This window comes from Ambystoma mexicanum, chromosome 12 (assembly GCF_040938575.1).
Source record: "Ambystoma mexicanum isolate Mex_15411 chromosome 12, UKY_AmexF1_1, whole genome shotgun sequence".
Taxonomy (NCBI): Eukaryota; Metazoa; Chordata; class Amphibia; order Caudata; family Ambystomatidae; genus Ambystoma; species Ambystoma mexicanum.
Window position 1 is genome coordinate 50,715,561 of NC_090936.1, and position 23,859 is coordinate 50,739,419.

The window sequence follows — 23,859 nt, forward strand, 5'->3', positions numbered from 1 at the left end:
TTTTTAGTTGTAGTAGTTTTATGGTTAGGTTTGTTAGGTGAAGGCACGAGAGGAGGGAAAAGCATTAAGCGACAAGGACACGGCAGAGGCAAAAAGGGAGAACTACCAGTAGTGCAAACAAATACAGAGACCAAGAACAGGGCTCTTGAGACTAGGGCCTGCGCAGAGCCGACTCAAGCAAAATCCAATGAGACACAACAAGGTCAACACCACTCCAACAGGCGGGAAAGGTTGAGGCCGGACCGGGTAGCACCAGTCTTCAGGTGGAGATCCGCACACGCGGCCATGGGAACGAGCGGGCCACAGGACTCGGCAAGCAAATGGGCCAAGAAGCACTGAATATAGTCTCTTGGAATGTCAGAGGACTAAACGCCTATGTCGAGAGGCTCAGGGTCTACGCCTGGTTAAACCGGGCAAAAGTTCACATCACAATGCTACAGGATACACACCTGACGGATAAGAAGCAAATCAAGGTAGCCAAGAAGTGGGGAGGTCAAATGTATGGTTCAACCAACTACGCCAGGGGAGTGCTGACGTGGATTGCCCCCGGGATCCCGTTCCAACTTGTAAGACAGGAGAAGGATGTGGAGGGCAGAGTGCTAATCGTCCAAGGAATACTGAGAATTGAGAAGTGTGCCTAGTAAATACATATGCCCCCAATCACGAAGCGACAGAGTTTTTCAGAACACTCATGCCCCGGCTGGCCACATACAGGGGAGCGTCGGTCATCCGGGCTGACGACTTCAATTGTACATTGGACCCTCGGCTAGACAGATCGGACACCAAGCAAAGAAAATAGGCTCTGCCGGCCAGAGTATTATGGAAGATTTTGGACCAGCTCGAACTGGAGGGCGTCTGGAGGAAGGTACACGGAGACACTAGGGGATATACACATTATAGCGCCCCGCATTGGACATTCACACGGATAGATTATGTATTCACGGAAGGGAGACACTGGGGGAATTCACTTGGGCACACATTCACACACGAACGTTGTCAGACCAGACCCCGCTAGTGGTGGCATGGTCACACACATACAGGAAGCCCCTATAACCAAATGGCGAATTCGAGTGGAGGCATTAGGGGATGAGGAATTCCAGGAGCATATCCAGGGCACAATAGACTATTATTTTGATCATAATATGGGGAGTGTGGTCAGCACTGGCATAGTCTGGGAAGCCTTTAAGGTGGTGGTTAGGGGAGCAGCAATAGGGAGGACTGGAGGACTCAGAGGAAATATTCTGACCGAACTGGGTAAGCTGCAAAGGGAGATAGAACGGGAGGAGGTGCGAGCGGGCGGGCAGGATGGGAGAGGAGCCGGGAGACCTCACTACTCTAAGGCTATGGTGTATAGCAATCTGGGAGAGACTTGGGAAGCTAGACTATGGGAAGTATATACAGAGGCTGCATGTGGAAGGGGATAAGCCCAGGAGGCTGTTGGCCTGGCTAACTAAACAGAAGCACAAGCAGGAACCGATAAATGCTATCAAGGATGGGATAGGAGAGGTGGTCAGGACCCAGGACGGCATTAACAAGGTCTTCTCACGATTCTATGAGAAGTTGTACTCCAGGGTTCAAGAGGCGGGGGATATAGCCGATGCTCTGGCAGAGATAACCCTCCTCCAACTAACGGAGGAGCAGGCCCAGATGTTAGACGCTCCCCTCACAGTGGAGGCACTGGCAGCGGTCATAATTGATCTTCCGACAGGAAAATTCCCGGGACCTGGTGGGTTATCTAGCGAATTCTACAAGACGTAAAAGGATAATCTGGCCCAAGACTACTAGAGACACTCGAGGAGGCATATGAGAGGGGACAGTTTCCGAGGAGTATGTCAGAATCCATAATTGTACCCATACTAAAACCAGGGAAACCACCCCTACAGTGCAGTTCCTATAGGCCAATCTCCCTGATAAATCAGGATTCCAAAATCCTGACAGCGGCTCTGGCTAATCGACTAAAACGTGTTATACCCACGTTAGTACTCCCAGATCAAACGGGATATGTACCGGGTAGGAATACAACGTGGAACCTCTGCAGACTCCACTACGTCATAGATCACACGAATCAGATGAGGGTTTGGGGGGAGTGCAGTAACATCATTGGATGCTATAAAGGCTTTCAACACCGAACTGGAACTGGCTCCTGGGGGCGCTCGCCCACTTTGGGATTGGGGAGGGGTTCCTGCAGTGGATTAGGCTCCTATATAAAGATCCAAAGGCAAGAGTGGAGACAGACGGGCACGTTTCGGTGGAGTGGAACTTTGCGAGGGGGACAAAACAGGGATGCCCACTGTCCTCGATGTTATATTCACTGGCCTTAGAACCATTCGCTGCCTTTCTCAGGGCCGAGTACAGAAATATGGTAATAGACAGATGGGGTGGTGCACCAAATATCAATATATACCGACGACATGCTTCTCTATGTCAAGAACCCACACGCGTACTTGCTGGACCTGCTCGAAGCCCTGGGAGCATTGGGCAGGTTGTCGGAAATCACTATCAATATGGGGAAATCTTCGCTGTTACCTCTGGCAGAACTGAGAGGAGCTAACCCACAACAACTACCGGACCTTGGACTTACATGGACACTACTACTTTCAGATATCTAGGGGTAGACATCTATCATGATACTAAAGAGACACACAACACAAATACCCAGGTTGCCCTAGATAAAACAGGGAAGGCAATGCACTTCTGGAAGACACTACCGTTGTGGATGAAAGGGAGGGCGGCCCTGTTGAAAATGACGGTGCTACCCCGCCTCCTGTATTACTTTACCAACATCCTTTACAACATCCCTAGGTTGTTCTTTAAACACTTACACATGATGGCAAGGGAATTCCTGACAGAGGAACAGAATAGCACTGAGCACACTACAGAGGGACTACGAATGGGGGGGCATAAGGCGGCCAGACTTTGAACGATATAATTTGGCGGGACAATTACAATTTGTGACACAGCGGTTGGGAGAAGACGCATCCAAAGACTCAATACTGTTCCAGCTGGCACTTCAGCAATATTACTTGAGGGAGCTCCTATGGATAGACACAGCCTCAGCTAAAACACTCCCCAACATGGTTAAGTTGGGCCTGGCCCTGCGGAAGAGAGCATGGAAACTCCAAGGGATAAGGGACCCCTCCTCCAGGGAAATTCCTCTTGCCGGATTAGTTAAAGCCTGCATTGTGTCTCTGACAACATATCAAACACAGTGGGAGGACAAGGGAGTAGCCCAAATCGGAGACTTGTGGCGAGATAGACACTGGGTGGACTTTCAGACCCTGGTATAAGAGTAGGGCATCCATAATGGCCAATTCATACTGTACAACAACATGGTCAGAAGGATCAGGAAAAGATGGGAGACCTTGCCAGAGACAGACGAGGCAGGAGGGGCACTAGATGCATGGTATGACACCTCATTGGGGAGACACACAGTGTCCAGACTCTATGAGCAGACACTGGGTTGCCAACAACTCAAGAGAATTGCAAGCGCGAGCCAGATGGGAGGAAAAGCTCTAGAAACCCCTTGCGGACGAGGAATGGGGCCGGGTCCTCCGATATGCGAAGAAGGTCTCCAGGAACGCTAGGTTCAGACAGATGCAGCTTTACCTCGTAGATAGAGCATTTCTCACGCCTAAAGAATGTCGAGCATGGGGGATAAACGGACCCGGAGTTGCCCGCGCTGCACGGCAGAACTGGCGGATATGGTGCACATGTTTGGACATGCCCGTGATAATGCAGTTCTGGGACAAAATCAAGGGGAGAGCGAAGGCGGAAATTCAAATGCAGGCATGGTCACCAGAATCCTACCTACTGAGCCTGTTCCCCAGAGGAGGTAGACAAAGGACACACTTGGTAAAAATGAAAGACCTGGTGACAATATTGGCAAAACAGCGCATAGCAATGGCATGGAACACGAGCACGGGACCGTCAATGGAGATGTGGTGGACGGATCTACAGAAATGGACGATAGCTGAAACATCAGTGTGGGCAAGGGCGTTGCATAGGGGAGAAGGGACAGTGGGGCCAAATAATTAGCATGGAGCACTCTAGAGCAAGACCTGTTCGAAAGCGGAGAAGATGGCGGAGTGGAAGGGCCTTGGGGCCTGGAGGAGGACTGTTAGGGAGAATTCTCATTTATGGCTAATTTCCCTTACCTATAGAGTCCCCCAGCAGCTTTGCTGGATCTGAATGGTTTATTTCTTTTTACCTGCTGAGAGTGAGACTCTTTTTCCCAGTCTTAGGCATCTTTGCTATGTGTGTTCTAGGCTATTTTTGTGTTTAATGCCTATGGGATCTTTTCTCTCAGCTATAGGAACCATCTTTATGCACGTGTTACACAGCACCCTCCGTGCAGTGACACAGGGGTGTTGTAGCGACTCCCAAACAGACTCCATACCCTGGGGCTGACTACTGTCTCCCAGGGCATGTACCCAGGGCATGTAAATTAACCATTGGCTTTACTAGTCAATCTCTATGAACTAAACCAGTACAACCCATCTTAATATGGAAGTAATGCAAGGGGTTAATAGTTTTTCCCCTATGTTCATTTTCGGGAGGGTACCTTAAAGTCCCCCTCTACAAAGTTTCTGGCTGGTGGCAGTGGTTACTACCTTTTAAATTCAACCGCAAATATTTCCCTATGGGATTTTCCCATTGTTCGAGGCTAACACTTTTACTGACAGCCTCTAACATACTGCCGGTTTATTTTATTAACTTTATACTCCGGTAGGTTTTATTTGCCAGAACTTTGATATAACTTCTTTCTCGAGTCTTACTCCATATTCTTAACCCAGGTCGGGGATCCTTTGTTCGCTCTTTTGACGGGCTTCTGCCAAGAAGCCCTCCTTTTCGGCGCCTCTGAGCCTGGACTGAGTCTGTTGTTTGGAAGGGGGAGTAGAACCCCTGGACAGAGTTGACACAGCAACTCAGGTCGCACTCTAACCTGATAGGCTGGAGGATCTCCCGCCAAGAAGACCACTCCACTGTGTGAGTGACAGCTAGGCTGTATGAATGGGTCTTTTTCTGCATAAAAGCAGGGTCCTGAGGACTGGAAGAGCAAGACGTCGCCAAAAACTACGGAACCGAAGGGGAGAGAAGCCCCAGACATCTTCAGCATCTACACCACCTGCTGGATCGTCTCACCACTTTTCTTCCACACGACGAGAGGAGAACTTCAGCGAAAGAGCCTCCTTCCCTTGAGCTGGTTGGGTCAACCAGTTTACCAATCGCTTCCACAGACCTGCCTTGGTCGAATCGACAGTGCCCCGCACTTGGAGACCGGATAACCAGGCAGCTATCGACCCGGACCGCGATTAAAAGGAGCGTACCTTTTAAACTTCGTTTGGCAGCACCGCGGCTGGTTTCATCCCTGGGTAGTGCAGCAACTTGAACCTTCCTCCACGACGAGAGCCTCTCTTCCTCTGTGGGACCCCTCGACCTGCAGGAACTACCAGGAACAACCGCCACCGCAGGAGCCACTTCTTCACGTTTAAGGTACATTGTTCCGCCAGGCCGCCCTTTCTCCGTGGTAGCCCTAAAGGTGTTTTAAATCCTTTAACTACTTCTGCGGTCGGCCACCCTCTCTCTTAACATTGTCTTTCGCCTTGCATCTACCTCTTCAATATTTTTCTACTAAAGACTTGACTGCAGCTACAAGAACATTTTTGATCCTAAGCACTTGGTCCTGTACCACTGACTCTGGCTCAGGCCCATTGCCTCTGGCTGATTTGTTAGATCTGCTCTCACTAGATTGGTTTTCAAGGAGAAATGTGTGGACGCACCTAAATCTTCTAAATCCCTCTTCCTACTTACTGTTTTAACTTGTGGAGTGCCATTTTGCTCATTCACTTATCTTTCTGCTAAAGTGTTACTGTGCATTACTTGTTCACAAAACTTAAGGGAAGTGTTGCTAGGGAGTGTCTGAAGATATTTCAATTTAACTTGTGCTTTCCCTCCCTTTCGTTAAATTGTTAGAGTGCCATTTGTAGTTGGTTTTCACTGTGCCATTTTGCTCATTTTTTACTCTACCGCAAACTTGTCTACAATTGAATAGGGAGTTGTGTATGCTTTTCCTTGACTAAACTTAATTTACTTTATCAACTGTGATCTATGTGTTGAAACTAGAAGTGTATAGAATAAATATATTCTCTTTTTGATACAAAGCTTTGGTCAGTGTTTCCTTGCTCCATAGTACTGTACTGCCTATTGTGTAAACCCTGAATACTGCTCATCTCCCTCTTGAGATAGGTCTGACTGCTCAGCCACAGCTACCAACTAAATCTTTGTGGTACAGACTGATACCAAAGGGGATTTATTGATCTCACCTGTAGTTCTAATCTGGTATAGTGCTCCCTAAGGGAACTGCACTGGATTCTGCCTAACAAGGACTAACTGGACGACAATGGAGGAAGCTCGGAAAAAAAAAGAGTTAAGAGGGAGAGACTTGGGTACGACAGCACTCTGGTAGGACAATGGGAAGTGCACGAACACTGTAAACAAAGGGAAAGGGGGACCTCGCCGTGAATCAAGCAGCAGGGGAAAGCAGCGTTAATTCCAATTATAAGTGCCAGTAGTGAAGTAGTGTTTGTTGTTTTACTTTGTTGATGTTGTGTTTTGTGTGGCGAATACCAATAAAAAAGCTTTCAAAAAAAGTATATGGCAGACTCTTAGAATATCTAGAATAGAGAAATCTGGGGGGATTTGAATGTAAAAATGGGCTGTGGTCTGTCAAAAGACCTCTATAAACCGTTTGAGGAACAACTATTAAAGGTTTTGGAACCTCTATTGGAGGACAGTAAGGTTTGCATGAGGGGCCTCCAAATTAGCACCTGGCTTATTGAATAGGGTCTGCGATCAGTTAATGGGCGTATCGGCCCGGATATTCTGGGACAAATGTACATTTAATAATCACCTGGGATCCTCCATAATTGATTATTTTTGTCCAACGCTGGACCTGTGGAAACTCATTGTGAATTTTGAAGTATTAAGAGTGGGGAACAGCTGGTCCTGACTCTAAAAGGGCGTGTTAAGGGGGTGGTGCCTGTCTAGCTCACTATGTCAAGTGGACAGCGATGTAGCATCGCGCAGGAGAATCATATGGGGGAAAAAAAATCCAAGGTTCTGACTTGCACTTGAAAACATTAGCCACCCAACAAAGTGCATTAATAGGTATAATGGACAATTCCACTAGCCCCACGGAGGTCGTGGGTTTCTTTGTGGCTATTCTGGAGGCACTGTCAGGGGCTTTTTTGGTGGTCCCCAGACAACCAGGGAGCGATGGAAAGCGGGGCTGGTTTAATCAAGCCTGTAGATTGGCAAAAACTACCCTTCTAGATGCTCTAAAATGTCCAGCGATGGATAGACACAGCATTGTTCAGGTGCACAGACTATCGCAGGACAATTGAGCTAAGAAAACGGGAGCTGCAGCTTACGGCATGGTAAGACGATGCAAAGGGCTTCTGGGAATTTGTAACATCTGGGTCCACTAGTACAAGATATTCAGTTTGGTTTCCACCCGGTCTGTGCACAACGGAAAGAGTCTTGAATCTGTATCTGTTGGTGTCAAATTTTGTCTTCTGTAAGAGGAAGACAGTTTACCTTGCATTCATGGACACGACTTTTGATAAAGTTGATATTGCTAAGCTGTGGGCAATGCTCGAGTCCATGGGTTGGCCAGGGGACATCCTGAGAGTGCTGCAGGAGATTTACTCAGGCAATAAAGCCAATGTACATTTTGGACCGGGCGGGCAGATGTGCTGAGTGGTTCGATATCATGTTGGGCGTCCACCAGGGGTGCGTTCTAGCCCCTATACTCTACCTTGTATATTAACGGCCTGCTGCAGGCCCTGCTGAACACTGGGGTGGGCTGTTTGAGAGTGGGGGGTAGGTCATTCGCGGTTCTATCATATGCAGGTGACACAGTACTTATGGCTAGAACTCCCAGGGCCCTGCAGGCTTTGGTTGATGCTTACGCTTCCTTTATGACCAATCTAGGCCTCAAAATCAATACCACTAATATCAGCGGTGATGAGCTGTAGTAAAGGTAGAAAGCTCATCAAAATGCCCCCAATAGTGTGGAAGGGGGAGTCATACCAAGAGTCTCAGAGTATGATTACCTGGGGGTCAGGTTTTCAGAGACCCTGACCGGTACGGCGTATGTAAAAAAAAAGCAATCTCTGAAAATGTGCCAAAAGTTGGGGGGAGGGGGGGAATGGGGTTACCATTTTTCAGCTAAATGTAAGGGCCAACACTTGGAATCGGCTCTAAAGGTCTATACTATGCAGGTAAAGGCGGCCACGCAATATGGAGCAGAATTATGGGGGTACTGTATCCGGGAACATACAGGCCAGGGAAAACAGTTTCTTCAAAAATCTCCTGGAACTTCCAGGCTCCACCTTCTGTGCCTCAGTGCACAGAGAATTGGGGATGGCCTTTTGGGAGGATGATTGGGCAGTAGCGCCAAGCATTTTATGGCTTAGAATTTGAGGGAACAAAGATGCCACGCTATGTCACTTCATTACCAGAGCCACATTGAACAAGGACTTGTGGCACAATGTACCCTGGTTGAGGTCCTTGAAGGAGCTACTGTGTAAGGTGAATGTGCCGATTGAGCTACCTTCTACCATGATGTTTTTAAAGGAGGAAGTCAGTTTATTTAAGGAAGCAGTAACCAGGGAAAGTGTGGCTAAACGCACAAATGCAGTACAGGTGTGGCATGGGGATAGCGCTCCCTTGCTTATATGTGGGACACCAACCTTACAACCGTACCTTGTGTGGGCGTGGGAAAAACATCATAGCTGGCTCATCACAAGGGAATGTTTCAATTGTTTAAGGCTCAGATGTAATATGGCGAAATGGGTGGGTTATCCTGATGACACAAGCTGCCCTGTGTATGGCGCCCCAAATGAAAACTTAACCCATTTTATTCTGTTTTGCTCAGTCAATGCGAAAATAAGGAAACAGACGATTCTGCAAGTAATAAAAAGCACAGATTTGCATCAGCATCGGCCTGCTATGACTTTCCTATTAATGGCAGAAGCGGAATTGATGGCTTGGGCTCTGCTGTTGTACTTGAAGGCTGCCATGTATTTAAGAAGGGGGCTTTTAAGAGCTTAAGACTGCATTTTAGAATTAAGTAAATTGAATGTTTTTACTATTATCTTTTATTTTTAGAATTTGACTTCTGTCCTGTTAAATAATGCAGCAAGGGGTTCTTTTGGAGGAGGGAGTAAGAATTTGAGAGTTAATGTTTTACCACAATGGATCATACTATATGGAACTGCCTTCCCAAATATTCCTTCATTGTTAGAGGTTTCTAAACAATAAGGTTTTGTATATGTGTGGATGGTGGACCAGGTAGCTGCCTTGTAGATATTTATCGGAACTCCCCTTTGAAGGGCAGAGGAAGTTGCAATGCCCATGGTGGAATGAGCCATCAAACCTTCTTGTGGATCTTTCCTAGCTAGCCTGTAGCACTCCGAAATTGCCAGTATTATCCATCTGGATTGAGTCTGTTTGGTAACGGACAGACCTGGTTTGGGTCCTGTATAACCAATGAAAAGTTGGTTGTGCTGTCGCAATTTTGCCATCTTTGAAACATAAAAGCTTAGAGCTCTCCTCGGATCAAGTCTATGAAATCTTTCCTCTTCCTTGCCAGGATGGGGGGGGGGGGGGGGGAGGGGGGGGGGGGGGATAAAAGGCGGAAATACAATTTTCTGTGCTAAATGGTAATCCGATACAATCTTAGGAAGAAAAGAGGGTTTGACCTTAAGAACAACCATATCCTTGTAAAAGGTGTTAAACATAGCTTTACATGATAATGCCGGCAACTTACTCACGCTGCGGGCTGATGTTATTGCTACTAACAAAATAGTTTTTCAAGTTAGCAGGTTTAAGGGCAGGAATGGAGTGGCTCGAAAGGAGCGCACGTCAAAAACTTTAAAGCTAAGTTAATATCCCAAGTTAGTATTTGGAATTGTGTAGGAGGAAACACATTTGTGAGACCTTTACAAAATTTAATTATTAAGGGTATTTTGAAGTAGGGTGCCTCTTCTGAGGTGCATTTGAATATCGAAAGCGCTGCTAGATAACCCTTGATTGTTCCAATCTGGAGCCCCAGATTTGCCAAATGTAGTAGAAAGGATAACACCGTAGGTTTATCGCATTGAAAAAGGTCCACATAATTTTACCTACACCAGCTGCACAACTTGTCCAACGGCAGTGGTATAAGGATTTGTGGCCTAAAGCAAAATCTCCATTACATCACCCGGGAGGTCCCAATCCTTGTACTTCAGCCTTTGAGAAACCATGCGTGAAGGCTGAGTATCTTGACCTCTGGATGAAGAACCCAACCCTCTGCTCGCAAGAGAAGATCCTCTCTTTATAGAAAATATATTGGAGGGCAGATGAACATGTCCAGGTACCACGTATGCCAGTGGAGTAAACAATCCCAAACCCGATGGCGCATGGGATGGAAGGGGGCTATGAGCCCAACATCCCTTCTAGAGTACCTGACACTATATTATATCCACCAGAGGTTGTAATCCTGTAGATGTCCCTTAAACATTGACCAGGCTGTGCGTCCACCCATTTTCCAACTACTACCAAATTGAACTACCCAATGGGGGAATTTGTCAGCTTCTTCCACTTGCATCTGTCAGACTAATTCAACTCACATGACAGTGAGCCTTCCATACCGACCTCATGTCTTCCAGTGTGATCCACATCTCATGTGCATCCCACCCAGGCCATCGTAGAGAGGGGCTAGCTTACTGGGGTGCTTGAATAATAGGCCACGTATCCCAGTCCAGAAAATGTAGCCCGGTAGTTCCCAAAGACCAGATAACCCCCGGGTCACCCAGGAGCAGCGGGCAACAACCCCTGCATGGGGCTGGTACGTGTATTACATCTTGGAATATAGCGGGGGTTGACAAATACCTAATCAATCGTGATTGGCTACATTTCATTCACACTTCTGGGGTGATCAACCTACAGGAAACATGGGCGTTGGAAGCTCCCCACTTGCAGGGGTATGCTTATCTATGCATGCTACACAAGATAACAGTGGTCAGTCCAGCAGTGGACTTGTAACATGGATGAACGCTGCCCTTTTTGCATCCATAAGTGTTTATGCAACTGGGTCTAAAGATCTCTTGGAGCTCCACATTAGCCTCCTTGCTGGAATAGAAGTCCTTCTTATAAATGTGTATAATCGGCAGACTTCACAAGGGGTGTGGGGGGAATGGTGGGTTGGTCTTTTCCTTCTCCACGAGAGGATCAATGCTTGGAGCTCGAAGTGTTGTGACTCCACAAGGATTCTGGTTGTAGGGGATTTCAACCTGCAATTCGATCCCTTAGATAGCATGATAGAAGTTCTGGATGAGGAGGATTCAGTGTGAAGCGCACATTAATTAAATTCCTGCAAACCAAAGACATTATATGAACGCAGAAGAGGTAGCTATTCTGACCATGACAGTGAATTTAAGGGCTTGCAATGGACGATTCCCAGGGGATTCCCCAGCAGAGGTCACATTTGACAACGGCACATGCAGGAGCAGGATCGAATACATCTTGGTCAATTTGAAAGCATCGTTATTAATTAGGGATATTGCAATATTTCAAAGAGCAGAGAGTGATCATCATCCTCTGATTCTGGAGGTTGAGGAAGCCTTTTTGGGATCGGTACCCAAGAAGGCATCTGCCCCCAATGTTGCGCTATCCTCAACTGGCCATGCCAGGCGTTGCATTATATGGGCCCGGTTGGACTGCTATCAGCTATTAGTAATGGATTATAATAGCATTTTACCCATGCTGAAGCCCTTTTATTGCCAACCCTGAAGATCATGTGGAAATGTTAAACAACTGTGAGAATCAAACTAAGACTCTTATATGAATAACCCACAAAGCGGTGTGAGAAGTCAGGAATTAAACTCGAGAAACAAGTTAGTCATAATTTTGGCTAAAGACTTTCATTGAAAATAAAAGAGTTGGGAAAATGCCTCTCTGACCCTGCTCTAAGAGTAATTTCCCTACCTAAACCAAAACTAAGGATCTGTTTGTGTCAGAATGTCCAAAACAAATCTGTCCAAAGTCCTTTTCTGACCCTCACACTATAAACGAAATTCAAAGGTGAAGATGGAAATGTCTTTAACCTTAGGTAGTTTAGCAAAGTGTTCATAAAAGAGGAATAAAAGGCTCCAAAACAAAAGTTCTTCAAGGATAAAGGTCCTTGCTCCAGAGTGTGGTTCCCTGCCCCTGGATTCCTGTTTACTCTCTGAGGTTTAACAAACAGTTCTTTGTGCCTTTCTTCAACAACACTGACTGGCTTTGTAATTGCGTCTATTTCAGGATACCTGGTATACTTTTCTCCGAGGGTTTTCCTCCTTCTCTCCTGGTTAACACAATCCCCTTTCTTAGTCCTAATAGTTCTTCTCAGGACTTATTTAAATCTTGCACATTTCCTGTGACTGCCTGGTATACTCTCCTGCCAGGGCTTATTATATTCACACACTTGTCATCGCCTGGTATACTCTCCTGCCAGTGCTTCTCGTATTCACACACTTGTAATTGCCTGGTATACTCTCCTTCCAGGACTTCTGTTCATACAGGGTCTCTACCAGAACTACAAATATACTTTCTTCAATATCATCCTGTTCGGTTTCCCATGTACTTGCACTGCATACACTCATATAATTGCAAGTGTTTCGCTCGTAGTTCAATTAACCCTTTAACGACAGGTCCTTTCACTTTTTCTTTCTTTGTTGCTTTGTTTACAATTATTTGCATTCAGCGTGACTGTCGATACGCCCGGTGTCCCCGCTGTCTCTGGCTGGACTCACTAGCTTGTGTTGGTGTTCCTGGATTCTCCCGCCGTCAGCTGGTGAAGATTCTTCGTCTGCTTGCTTCTCGCGACCGCTTTCTCTTCAGTTTCCCCTCTCTCGTGGCTTCCACTGGACACGTCTGCTTTGTTCCAGGCTCTGGAGTGAAGCGTTGCTTTCTGTCACCTGTGAACGCCCAGGAGTCTCTTGCCGGCTCCTGGCGTTCTTGCAGCGTGCCCTGCTCATGCAGCAGCTTCTTTCTGCTTGGTCGGTGAGCTGCCTGGCTCCACCACGCTGATTTCAGCCTTTCAATTTTGCGATCCCATTGGAGATGTGCAGCTCTCTCCCACCAGCAGCAGAACTCGACTCTCTGCTTCTCCTCTTTAAATTTCCCGGTCACATGTGTATGTGGGCAACAACTAGAGCGCTTGCTGGGCTTTTGGCCACCTTCGTTCTGCATTGCTCGATCCTTCTTCCTCATCCCAGTATTTTGGTAATTCTGGGAAAGGAAGTCCATTTTTGATGATTGATTCGAAAAACTTGGATAAACATTTACAATGGTTTTAAATGGCAAATCAGTCATTGATGATTGAAAGGTGGAACTGGAGAAGGTGGCATCATAAGGCAGACCAAAGTTGGAAGGTTGGCCTACAGATCTGGGGAAAATGTTTTCCCTAGTGTTCATAGGAGGAGTAGAGGTATGACAATAGGCCATGAGGGTATTAGGTATAGAAGGGTTATCTGTAAGGGATAATCAGGGATACCATGCCCCCCGCACCCTGATGAAGCCATGACATCTCCCCAGAGGTTGTCTCGCCCATGTCATCCTCCCTCATATAGCTGCCTCATGGTCAGGATCAGGTAGCGGCTACCATCCCCTGGCCACATGGGAGAAGGACACCACAGGGAAATCAGTGATGACACCATCGGATCCGAGTGGTCTGCCATCAAACACAGGGAAGGACACCCTGGTACGACAGGGACTGCCAATGAGCCAAGAGCCATTGAACATACAAAGTCTGCAGAAGTGGACGGTGTTTTGGCGCTCCGTGAGGCCAGGAAAAATGATCGTAAAATCCTAAAATGCAACAAATCGGCTTGGGCCAGGGAGCTTTAGAGCTCCCTTTTGCTAGAAATTGAAAGCTGGTACTACTAGAAATTTTGAGCCATTAGGGGAGCAGGACCCAGGAGGAACTGGAACACCTTCCAGAGCTGTAAACCAAGTTGTGTCATGAAACTAGATTCTATTTGACCCCAGGGCCAGTGGGTGCTACTCGGACCAGAGTGATCCATGGTGCAATTTCACCCCACTGGTTTTGACCAGTGAGGAGGTGGGATGTGCAAAGCTCCGGGACCAGACAAGTTTCCATGGATTTCTATGCCACAGAGCCAGGAATCCTGATCCCATATTTAACAAAACTATTTAATCCAGCCCTCAGACCTAATGTGGTACCTGCTTCCTGGACCAAAGCTGAAATAGTGCCCTTATTTGAAAAAGGTTCCAGGGAGTCACCAACTACCGCCCCTCACTTTATCAGATGCCAGGGGGGAAAATATACGGCACAAGCAATCCTAGAGCATTTGGTAGCTTGGATTGAGGAAAACGATGTTCATTTTTAGTCATTTCCATGCAGGTTTCTGTAGCTGATTAAGTATGATTGACCAACGTTTGCACCTTCGACTAATTTGCGACAAATATGCTGTTCTCAGGAAGACGTACATATATGCTTTGTTCCTTGACCTGCGAACAGCTTTTGACACAGTGACGAGGGTGCGGTTATGGGACATTTTACATGATCTTAACATACCAGTTCCTTTACTGAAGGCAATTCAAAGACTCTACTCAGAGAACGCCGCATTTGTGAGTTGGGGCATGGAGGGAAACACTGCTTTGCCAAGTGAAATAGGCATGGGAGTGCGCCAGGACTTTGTCTTCACACCCAAACTGTTTTACATTTCATCAACAGGGTGATTGAGAATTTACTGGCCTCACAGGGGAAGGCCCGGTTTTACCATAAGAAAATATCCTGGTACTAATGTTCGTAGATGATGCAGTGCTTCTTTCCCAAACGCATATCGGGCTTAATAAACAACTAAATGCATTTGCGGAACGCTGTAATAAGAATGGTTTGTCAGTAAGTGCCTCAGAGACAAAATCCATGATCTTTAATACTGACAGAAGGAAGAAAAAGGATGACATCAATGCTTGACTAAGAGTTAAGGCAAACTGTCGATGGGATGGGCACTTGTCTAGAGCAGATATTACTCTGGCCAAGGTAAAGTGGAGCACATCCGAGGTTCACTAGTGAAAATGGGAATGGGGCGGTGCAGGTCTTCTTTGAGGCATACAAGGCCCAAGCTAGACAGGCAGCAATGTTTGGAACAGAGATTTGGGGGAACATTGGGTGCCCGAACCTTTCACTATAGAAAATAAATATTTAAAAAACATCCTTGCCCTACCCTATTGTATACCAAATTTGCCAGTGTTTTTGGACACTGGTATACAACGCATAGAGATGTTTTTAAAGCGTGGGCGGTCTATTACTGGGTAAGACTCTGGACTGTGGACCAATTGGGCAAGTATAAAGGTGCACTCATTGACCTTTTATCAAAGGTCGGCAGTAGTTCCCTCCCGTGGTTCACCCATATAAGAACTTAACATTTTAGGGCACAACAGGTTATCATGCCATTTTCTTTCTGGAGAGGGTCGCCTGCTACCTTATTTGTATTTAGGGCTGAGTGAGCTATGGGCCAGTCCGGATAGTATGACTTCTAAGAACAAATTGGTTATTAATGGTGCATATGAGGCAAAGGCAGTGCAGGATATAATGAGCAATGTCAATCAATCTACCTTGCTATCAAGATACTGGAATCTGAAACAAGTACAAGGCTACAAAGCATATGTTTACTATGTTAACCCAAAATATGAAAGAGCTTTATATCTAAAACTCTGAATGGACACATTGCCGTTTGTAACAGGTGGAACACCAACTTGTCGGCAGAATGTATCTTCTGTCCAGACCAAACTAAAAATGTTGTCCATTTTATTTTAATTTGTCCTCATTATTTAACACCTAAAAGGGGATTCCTGAGTTTGATCTTCAGGGAAAGGCAAGTTTGAACAACAAAGTAAGCTTTAAGTCTCTGCTGTAGTGCTAGTGCCGGCCTGGTAGTTTACCATCATCTAAGTATTTGGGGTGGGCTTGGCCTATAAGGCAGAATAAGGTTACATCACAGGACTCGGGAAACGAAGATTAAATGTCTGCCCCTTTTGTGCTATATGTACACCTTTGGAGAGCCCTGCGGTTGCCCAAGGATGCTACAGTCTACCATACTAGTTTGAGCTGGTATGTTATGGTCCATAGATTTCTGGATGAGTAGGTACTACATGACTGTGTAATGCGCTGCTGTCCTGTATTGTTTTTACTGCTATTTTGTGCATTGTTGTACTTATTTACTGTTTTGTTACAGATCTTAATTTAATTAAGTTTTGTATGATCTTGTTGCTTTTATGGTATTTCTATATCGAAATAAAGCGTTACTGACTGAGATGAGAGAGAGCTTCTGGTAGGGAAGAAGAGGACCTCTCTTCTAGTAGTTTAACATCAGAGTCCGAAGCCATCCAATATTTAATGACAGACAGTTGGACATTTTGATAGAGATCAGAGGAGTTTCGAAAAAGAGAAGATGATTTGGGTGTCAATCACAAAGACTTTTGTATGCAAATCCAAAGGAGGAGATTAGTGCCCCAAGAGCAGAAGTGTAGAGTGTAAAGAGGAGCAGACCCAATACAGAGCCTTGTGGAACACCAGCAGTGTTGAGTAAAAAATTAACAAAGACGGTCTCGATGGAAACAAAAGTATAAATGCATTATCATAAGCAATCATTAGGACGCCTTACCTGCAAGCCACATTTGGACTGGCATTTCTTGAAAGGAGCAACTCGACACATTTCAAAATGCTCTCTTCTGAAGAACGAGCCGTACAAGCTGCCATTAGAACTGTAAATCCCTCTACAAAGAGAACAACCAAATAACAAATCAAATCAGAAATAGATGATATAATTTCATCAACATATCGAGAACACATTTACAATGGCCATGTTAGTGACCTAACGGGTCAGATGACTCCCACGCTAGCAGATTATGGGCCCAAAGGGGTTTGGGGATGACCCACCAGCAGGACCCAAATTGTCTTCATCTGAGGGAAGAAGCACTCCTGCCCCTTTAAGGGAACTGAGGTACTACGGCCCTGCAGAAACATCAGTGCTTGCACTCTAGCTCGCATTCATACCGGTGCAGGAATCCCATATAAATCTACAGAGGAAAGAAGAGACCTGTATTAGAACAGGAAATTTGCTGGGCAGCTAGCCAGTGCACAAGGCTTTCACTTTCATACAGTTATGGACAGATTGGCAAAGGGAGTCCACCCCCTGGTGCATGTTGTGGCAACCAGAAAGAACACCACCCAAGACGAGGCTCTAGCCAGCCCCAAGTATAACATCAGAACTGGAAGCCATCCTATTGGCCGGGGTGGGGCTCACTAGCCAATCCTAGCTTATCTCTACTCCAGCTGCCTGAAGAGAGAGACACAAGTTTTATGATCCCAGCAAGAGACTTGAAGTCTGGGCAAGGGTGTCGCAGCCGAGTGTGGACTGCCCGAGTGTGGACTGCCCAAGTGGAGGTCTGAGCCAATCCCAAGTGTCATATCAGGGCTGCAAGGCTCCTCGGGGGCAGAGCGTGACAGCCAATGCCCTACCCACCTAACACTCCAGAGTACCCTTTTAACAGAGAAAGGCTGGATGGTGGGGCCAACTCCCCATACAAATCCCACAAGTTCAGTCTGGCAAAGCAGGTGGAGCAGATACTGCAGGGTGGATGCAGGAACTTGTTTGGGGGAAGGCTGGAGTACAGCGCAACAGATTGAACAAGACCCAACAGACTAGAGAAGAGGTCCATGGGTCAGGGCAATGCTAGAAACCGGGAGGCTGTGCCAAGACACATGGCCCAAGAGAGTAAGGGTACAGTGAGCAGTGGCCAAATAGGGTGAAATTATTTAGAGCAGTGGCAATACCCTCAGGGGTGGATAAAGTGCCCAAAGGGGTATAGCAGGTGCAAGGTCTAGGGACCATTGAGATGGAAAGGAGAAGGTACTGCACAAAGCAGTTAAGAAGTTGCTCTGCAGGGTAAAGAAGTTGGGAGAGAGCTAAAAGAACATATTACTTACGCCTGGTAATGTTCGTTTGACTGGATGTTCTTCCCATGTATTCCTCATCTTTGATATATTCTGATTTCTTCCTTGCAGCTCAGAAACGTTTCACAGAAGAGGGCACTGTGCGTCATCATTGCAGACTTCGTGTCCATCGACAGCCTCCTCTGTCAGTATAAATGGCATGCACTGCGCCTGTTGCCTGAGTTCCGTTTTACGCACAGCTTGCTCAAAACAGTTCACCCGCCTCAGCGTTCATTATTTGCTGTGCACTTTGAAGAAATTGTTGAATAGGCCTTCATCTACCTCGAAAACAGGATTGAAGCAATGTGCCGATTGCAGTTCTAAAAATGTCCACCAGATCTGCATCAAGTATGTCTCTAGTGCCTGGGATCGGGCCACAAAGTTGATGACTGTGGCTCGTGTCGATCAATGATGGTGAAAGCCTGAAAAGAGAGGAAGGGGAAACTCGCCATGGGTAGGCCTTTCCCCGAATCGTCTATGATCACTCCATCGAAGGCTAAATCGTCTGAAGACAAAATCTCGAGAGATGTTTCTCGTCACCGATAAAAAAGATGCAGCAAACATACAAAGCGTTCTAGGTAGAAGTTTGTTGCTCTTTGTCTTCCTCGAAGAAGCCCCAAAAGAGACGCCATAGTTCTCGATCAACCTCTTCAGATTCCTCGCCAAAGGGAAAAAGGGTACGCTTTCCTAGAAAAAGGGCTTCCAAAGCCGAGCTGGAGGAATTTTTTAGGAAGGCAATAGCACCTAGCCCCCTGAAAAAGTTGAAAGACTTCCGAACCCATCGCGGCGAGGGCGACATTGTTTTGTCAAAAGCTGCTGTTCGTGCGCCCAACAACCTGGACAGAAAGGCTTTGAAAGCCCCTTGAGTGCCACTTTACCATCCGATACTGCTACTGTCCCATCTCCCACAATCTCATGGTCTGCGTTTCCGGTTTATAGGCGCAAGGATATTATAGCAGCGTTTCTGAATTGAAATCTGCATACCTATGGATCCTATTGAACCCTGTCTTGTTAAGAACATTCTGCAACAAGTTGGCATTCTATTGACAGAAGCAGTGAAGGATTCCTTTCAAATAGGACTAATTCCTGCATCCCTTAAACATGTCACGGTTATTCCTTTGTTGAAAAAATCATCATTGGATCCTCTCACTCTGGCTAACTTTCGATCCATCTCTCTACTCCTATTCCTAATGAAGCTTTTAGAATCCCTGGTTTGTCCATTACTTAATTCTTTCTTTGAAGAGTCTTTGTTTTTCCATCACTCACAATCTGAGTTTCATCCAGGTCGCGGGACCGAGTGTGTGCTGGTCACCGTCATGGACAATGTGGCTAGGATACATGATTAAGATGGCATGTGCACTCTTTTGCTGATTGCCCTCCCTGCTGCATCCGATACATCGATCATGCTGTCCTGCTTGATGGTCTGACAGGAGCCGGCCTCTCTGGTACTGTTGAAGCCTTGTTTTCTTCTTTTCTTTCAGACAGTTGCCAAACTCTTTCTTCCCCCATTTCACTCCCAATCTGTGTCTCTCTCCTGTGGTGTCTCCCAATGGTTTGCCATCTCACCGGTGCTGTTCAATGCGTATATTCAACCTTTGACCAAACTCATCTCCTCCCACAGCTTCCTCTGCTATTCATATGCAGATGACACCCAGAACCTGGTTTGCTTGACCTTTCTACCTGAGTCAGCAGCCAGGTTCAGGGGCTGTATGAGGCCATGGACGAATGGATGTGTAACAAATGGGTCAAGTTGAATGGCGGCAAAACGGAGGTTGTGGTGGTGGGCCCTCCTTCTGCTTCTTTTTGGAACCCTGCTTTCTGGCCTCCTTTTTGGGTCTTTTCCCTTCTCCTGTTCCTGTAGTTAAAAACGTAGGAGTTAAAATATCTACTTCACTCTCAATGGAACCATAAATGAGTGCAGTAGGTCAGCGGAGCTATTTTCAATAAAAAATGCTTAGCAGCGTCCTGCCTTTTATTCTAGTACAACTTTGTGCTTCTGTGGTTTCTGCGCTTGTCATATTGCTTATTGTAATTCTTTATTTTTGGCTCAACTTCGTTATCCATTCCAACGCCTTCAGATTCTTCAGAATTTAGCAGCGTCGTGGCCACTTCTACGCCACGCTGTGCCCTATCTCACCTGTGCTGCGGAAACTATACTGGCTCCCAGTAGCCCGACACATTCAGTTTAAAGCTTTATGCTTCGTGCATTGCGCCTTCTATGGCCATGGGGCTGAGCATCTCCATGTAAACATTCGCATTAGAAAGAATTCTTAGAGCATTGCGCTCCGTGGATGCCCGCCTTTTCCCCGTCCTTATGTTTAAATTTGATCTGACTGGTGGATGTTCTTTCTCTGTAGTAACCGCCTCACTGTGGAAATCCCTGATTTGACGTCTTTGGGCCCAAGTCAACCACCTCTCGTCAGGCCGTGAAAACGTACTGGTTTTAGGTATATTTCCCACTGTCCTGCCGAGTACAGCCAAAACCATTTCTGGCGAACCTTGTGCTTAATAAATTACATAACAGAGACAAAGAAACCTTGGGCACTATTTAGTCATTTTAGCATGTTTATGACAATGCTTAAAGAGATCTAGAGCATGCAATCCTCACTATCCACCTGCACCATCCAAAAGCTTTAGAGATGCCGAAAGACTGTTGGCTGACAAAATAATCTTGTCTGGCAAGTCACTTAGCCTCAATTGTGTTCCACTAACAGCCAGCAGTGCTGTGGGATCCCACCAAGGGTTTACCGGACTGCATTGCAGCGTTTGGACCAGAGCAGGCCTGCGGCTATGGATGACGGTGTCCCCTTGTACCTTAGCTTATTGTGTTCACCGGTTAGATGATCTGGGAGTGGACTGCAGCTCCACGTTTAAAAGGTTGCTGTATTAATCATGTTTTACTGTGACATTTTTTGCAGAATCAAGGATAAATGATTTGGTGCCTAGGTCTAACGCAGATGCAGGGGGCAAAATGCTGTTTTAGGAAGACATCTTGATCACGGATGAATGCATTAGATTAAGGATTAGGTGGTCAAAGCTGGAGCAAGGTGGGACAGGCACAGTCGATGGCTAAGGAGATCTGCTCATGAGGATTATTTTCAAGCTTCTGTTTTAGGAGATTTTCTGGTGGCCAGGCCACCATCACAGGGGTACAAGTGGACAAAGGCAGGTCCCCACTGAGCCAGTTCCAGTTCAGGGGAGTGCTACAAATGACAACTGCCAGATCGGATTTACCAGATGAGAGTTACAATCTCTTTTTCAGTATAGGACAGCCATAACCACCCATAATAAAGGGCTCACATCTGGCATGATAAAAGGAATAGTAAGGTGGGACTAGGAGAGATTCAAGTTATATTAATGCCCCGTAAATGGATGAAGTTGTTGCCAATCAGTAAGGTAAATTCAGAGAAAGTTCCAGGAAAAGCGTTGGGGCGAACAACTGTTCATGACATGCAGGCATGCTTTGGGTACAGGTTGAGACACAAGCCAGGCAGGCGTTTAATCGATAGCAAAAGTTGGATTAAGGTCACCACTATGGTAGATAGCCAGCAAGCACAGGATGGTTTGGGAGGGCAGAGCAGGCGGTAAAGATAAAGCATTTATGCTGGAATGAGGATGAAAGCAGTTATGCTTAGTTAACTGTCTTGTGATGAGGAGGGCTATCTCACTGTTCGCAGATTACAGGTCTGTATGAATTAAGTCTGTACTCCATTGTGCAGCACAGTCAGCTATTGGCATTGACAAGGGAAGGCGGTGGGGGGGTCACGGCCGACAGCAGGCAATGGATGGAGTATCTTCACATTCACCATGTGGTAGGGCTAAGTATGGGGAGGGGAAGAGACTAATAATGTGAGCGAGTTTTAACCTGCCAAATAAGCGTATATTTATCATATCATTTCATTGGTCCAACAGTCTACTTTCCTTTACAAGAACATACAGAGGTTTGGATTGAGGGGCATTCTTATGTATCAAGAGCATGGAGGGGATCAAAAGATGGGAAAAAACAAGAATGCAGAGAAGGGAGATACACGGAACGCTACGGGGTGAACGAATGGGGGAGGCAAAAATGAATGTAAGCTTTTGTTTGTTTATTGATTAATAAAACGTGCCTAACCCTTGGGTATCTGGAAGCCGTTACAAAGGTTTACAAGATTAAACAACAGGAGGTGGTACAGATAAATAATACAGAGGGAGATATGGGACAGGTTATTCACAATACACTAATATCAACAGTTTAAAAAGTAATTTACAAGGCATATAACAGAGCTGTATCACTAAGGAATAGGAATTCAGTTACATGTCACAGGACGTAAGCCAATTTTTAGCGTTTTTTTCTGAAACAATGGAAGGAAGGCTCTGACCTCTGATGTACATACCTTGTGTTCCATAAGTTGGAAGCTAGCACAGGGAAACTGCTACCACATGCTCTTGAGTTTTTATCTGGGGGTTTTAAGGCAATGAGAGAGCGGTGTTCTGTTGGGTTGAGCCAAAGTGTTTTTTTGTGGATTTATCCACAAAAGAGTATTATTATTATTATTAATGAGTGAGGGTGATTGATTTAAGGGTGATTCTGTCTTTCACCACTAACCATTTAATGTTACATCTAGCCTCAGAGATATGCTGCTTTCTAGGGGTGTTTAGTACAATTCATACAGTGTTATTTTGCAGCGTTTGTAATTTGTTAATGTTGTGTTTGCTGGACCCGAGGTTTAGAGCATTACAGTAGTATATTTTGGAAAGGATTAGTGCCCTGTCCAAGGTGATGCAATTTAGTGTGGGGAGAAATGGCTTGCAAGCGTTAATGAGCTTGCACATGTAGAGCGTGGCTGAGGCTGAGGCATTAAATTGTCTTTTTAGGTTAAGGGCTGAGTCAAACGAAAACCTAAGGTTTTTACCTCCTTGGATACTGCGATAATATTGCCATCAACATTAAATGATTTGAAGAGGTTGCTTAGTTTGTTTAGTCTTGGGGAGGAGCCTATGAGCAAAAGCTCTGTCTTCTCATCATTAAGGCAGAGGCCATGAGATGCCATCCAGGCCTGAATGATGGGGTACATTTTATTAATCGTTATGTCCACCTCGTGGTCACAGGTGATCGGGAAGAGAATCTGGGTGTCATCAGCATAATTAGTGCATGTGACACCCAGATTATCAAGTTCATCGAATAATGGCTTAGTGAAGATGTACATCGTGGGGGAGACACATGACCCCTGTGGTACTCTGCAGGTAATCGGAATAGGTTCAGCCACTGAAGTGGGGGAGAAGACTCTGGTTATAGAAAGGATTGGATCCAAGCAGTGGCTTCATCCGAGAAGAAGGCAGCTGATTTTAGGTGGTTACATAGGACTTTATGGTCTACTGAGTTAAATGCTGCTGAGAGGTCTAATAGAAGGAGGATGGCCAATGTTCCTTTATCCCTAATATCGTGCATTTGATTTTTAAAATCTATGAGTGCTGTTTCGGTTCCATGTTTAGGTCCAAAGCATGACTAACGTAGACCTAGTGTTACGCTCACCTGGACCCCACAGGGGTGTCGATCGGCTCCGTCAACGTGATGCGTAGTGCAGAGATGACTGTCTGGACTGGCCCGCCTACTCTTGTCTGCTGGACCCGAAGAAGTATTTTCCTGCAAGTGGAGACATGGATTAGCCACCTGTGGGTTTTAGTGATGGCCTCCCAACTGTTCTCGCTCTCCCCCACTAATCACCTCCGATATCCCCTTAGTAACCTCACCTCATGTTTGTAAAAGATGAGCTCTCCATCGTGCGTGTCTTGCAGGGGCGCATAGATACCAGTTACTTCAGTGGTTTGAA

The 23,859-nt window shown here is 46.1% G+C and overlaps 1 protein-coding gene across 3 annotated transcripts in view; it reads right to left on the reverse strand.

Annotated features, from left to right (window-relative positions):
• The window catches only part of ASZ1 (ankyrin repeat, SAM and basic leucine zipper domain containing 1), an 850,966-nt gene that overhangs the window by 649,299 nt on the left and 177,808 nt on the right, over nt 1–23,859 (reverse strand). For all 3 annotated transcript variants that reach the window (XM_069627941.1, XM_069627942.1, XM_069627943.1), the window contains one exon: nt 16,716–16,827. In XM_069627941.1, the coding sequence (XP_069484042.1) occupies nt 16,716–16,827 (112 nt within the window). The remainder of the gene's footprint in view (nt 1–16,715; nt 16,828–23,859) is intronic.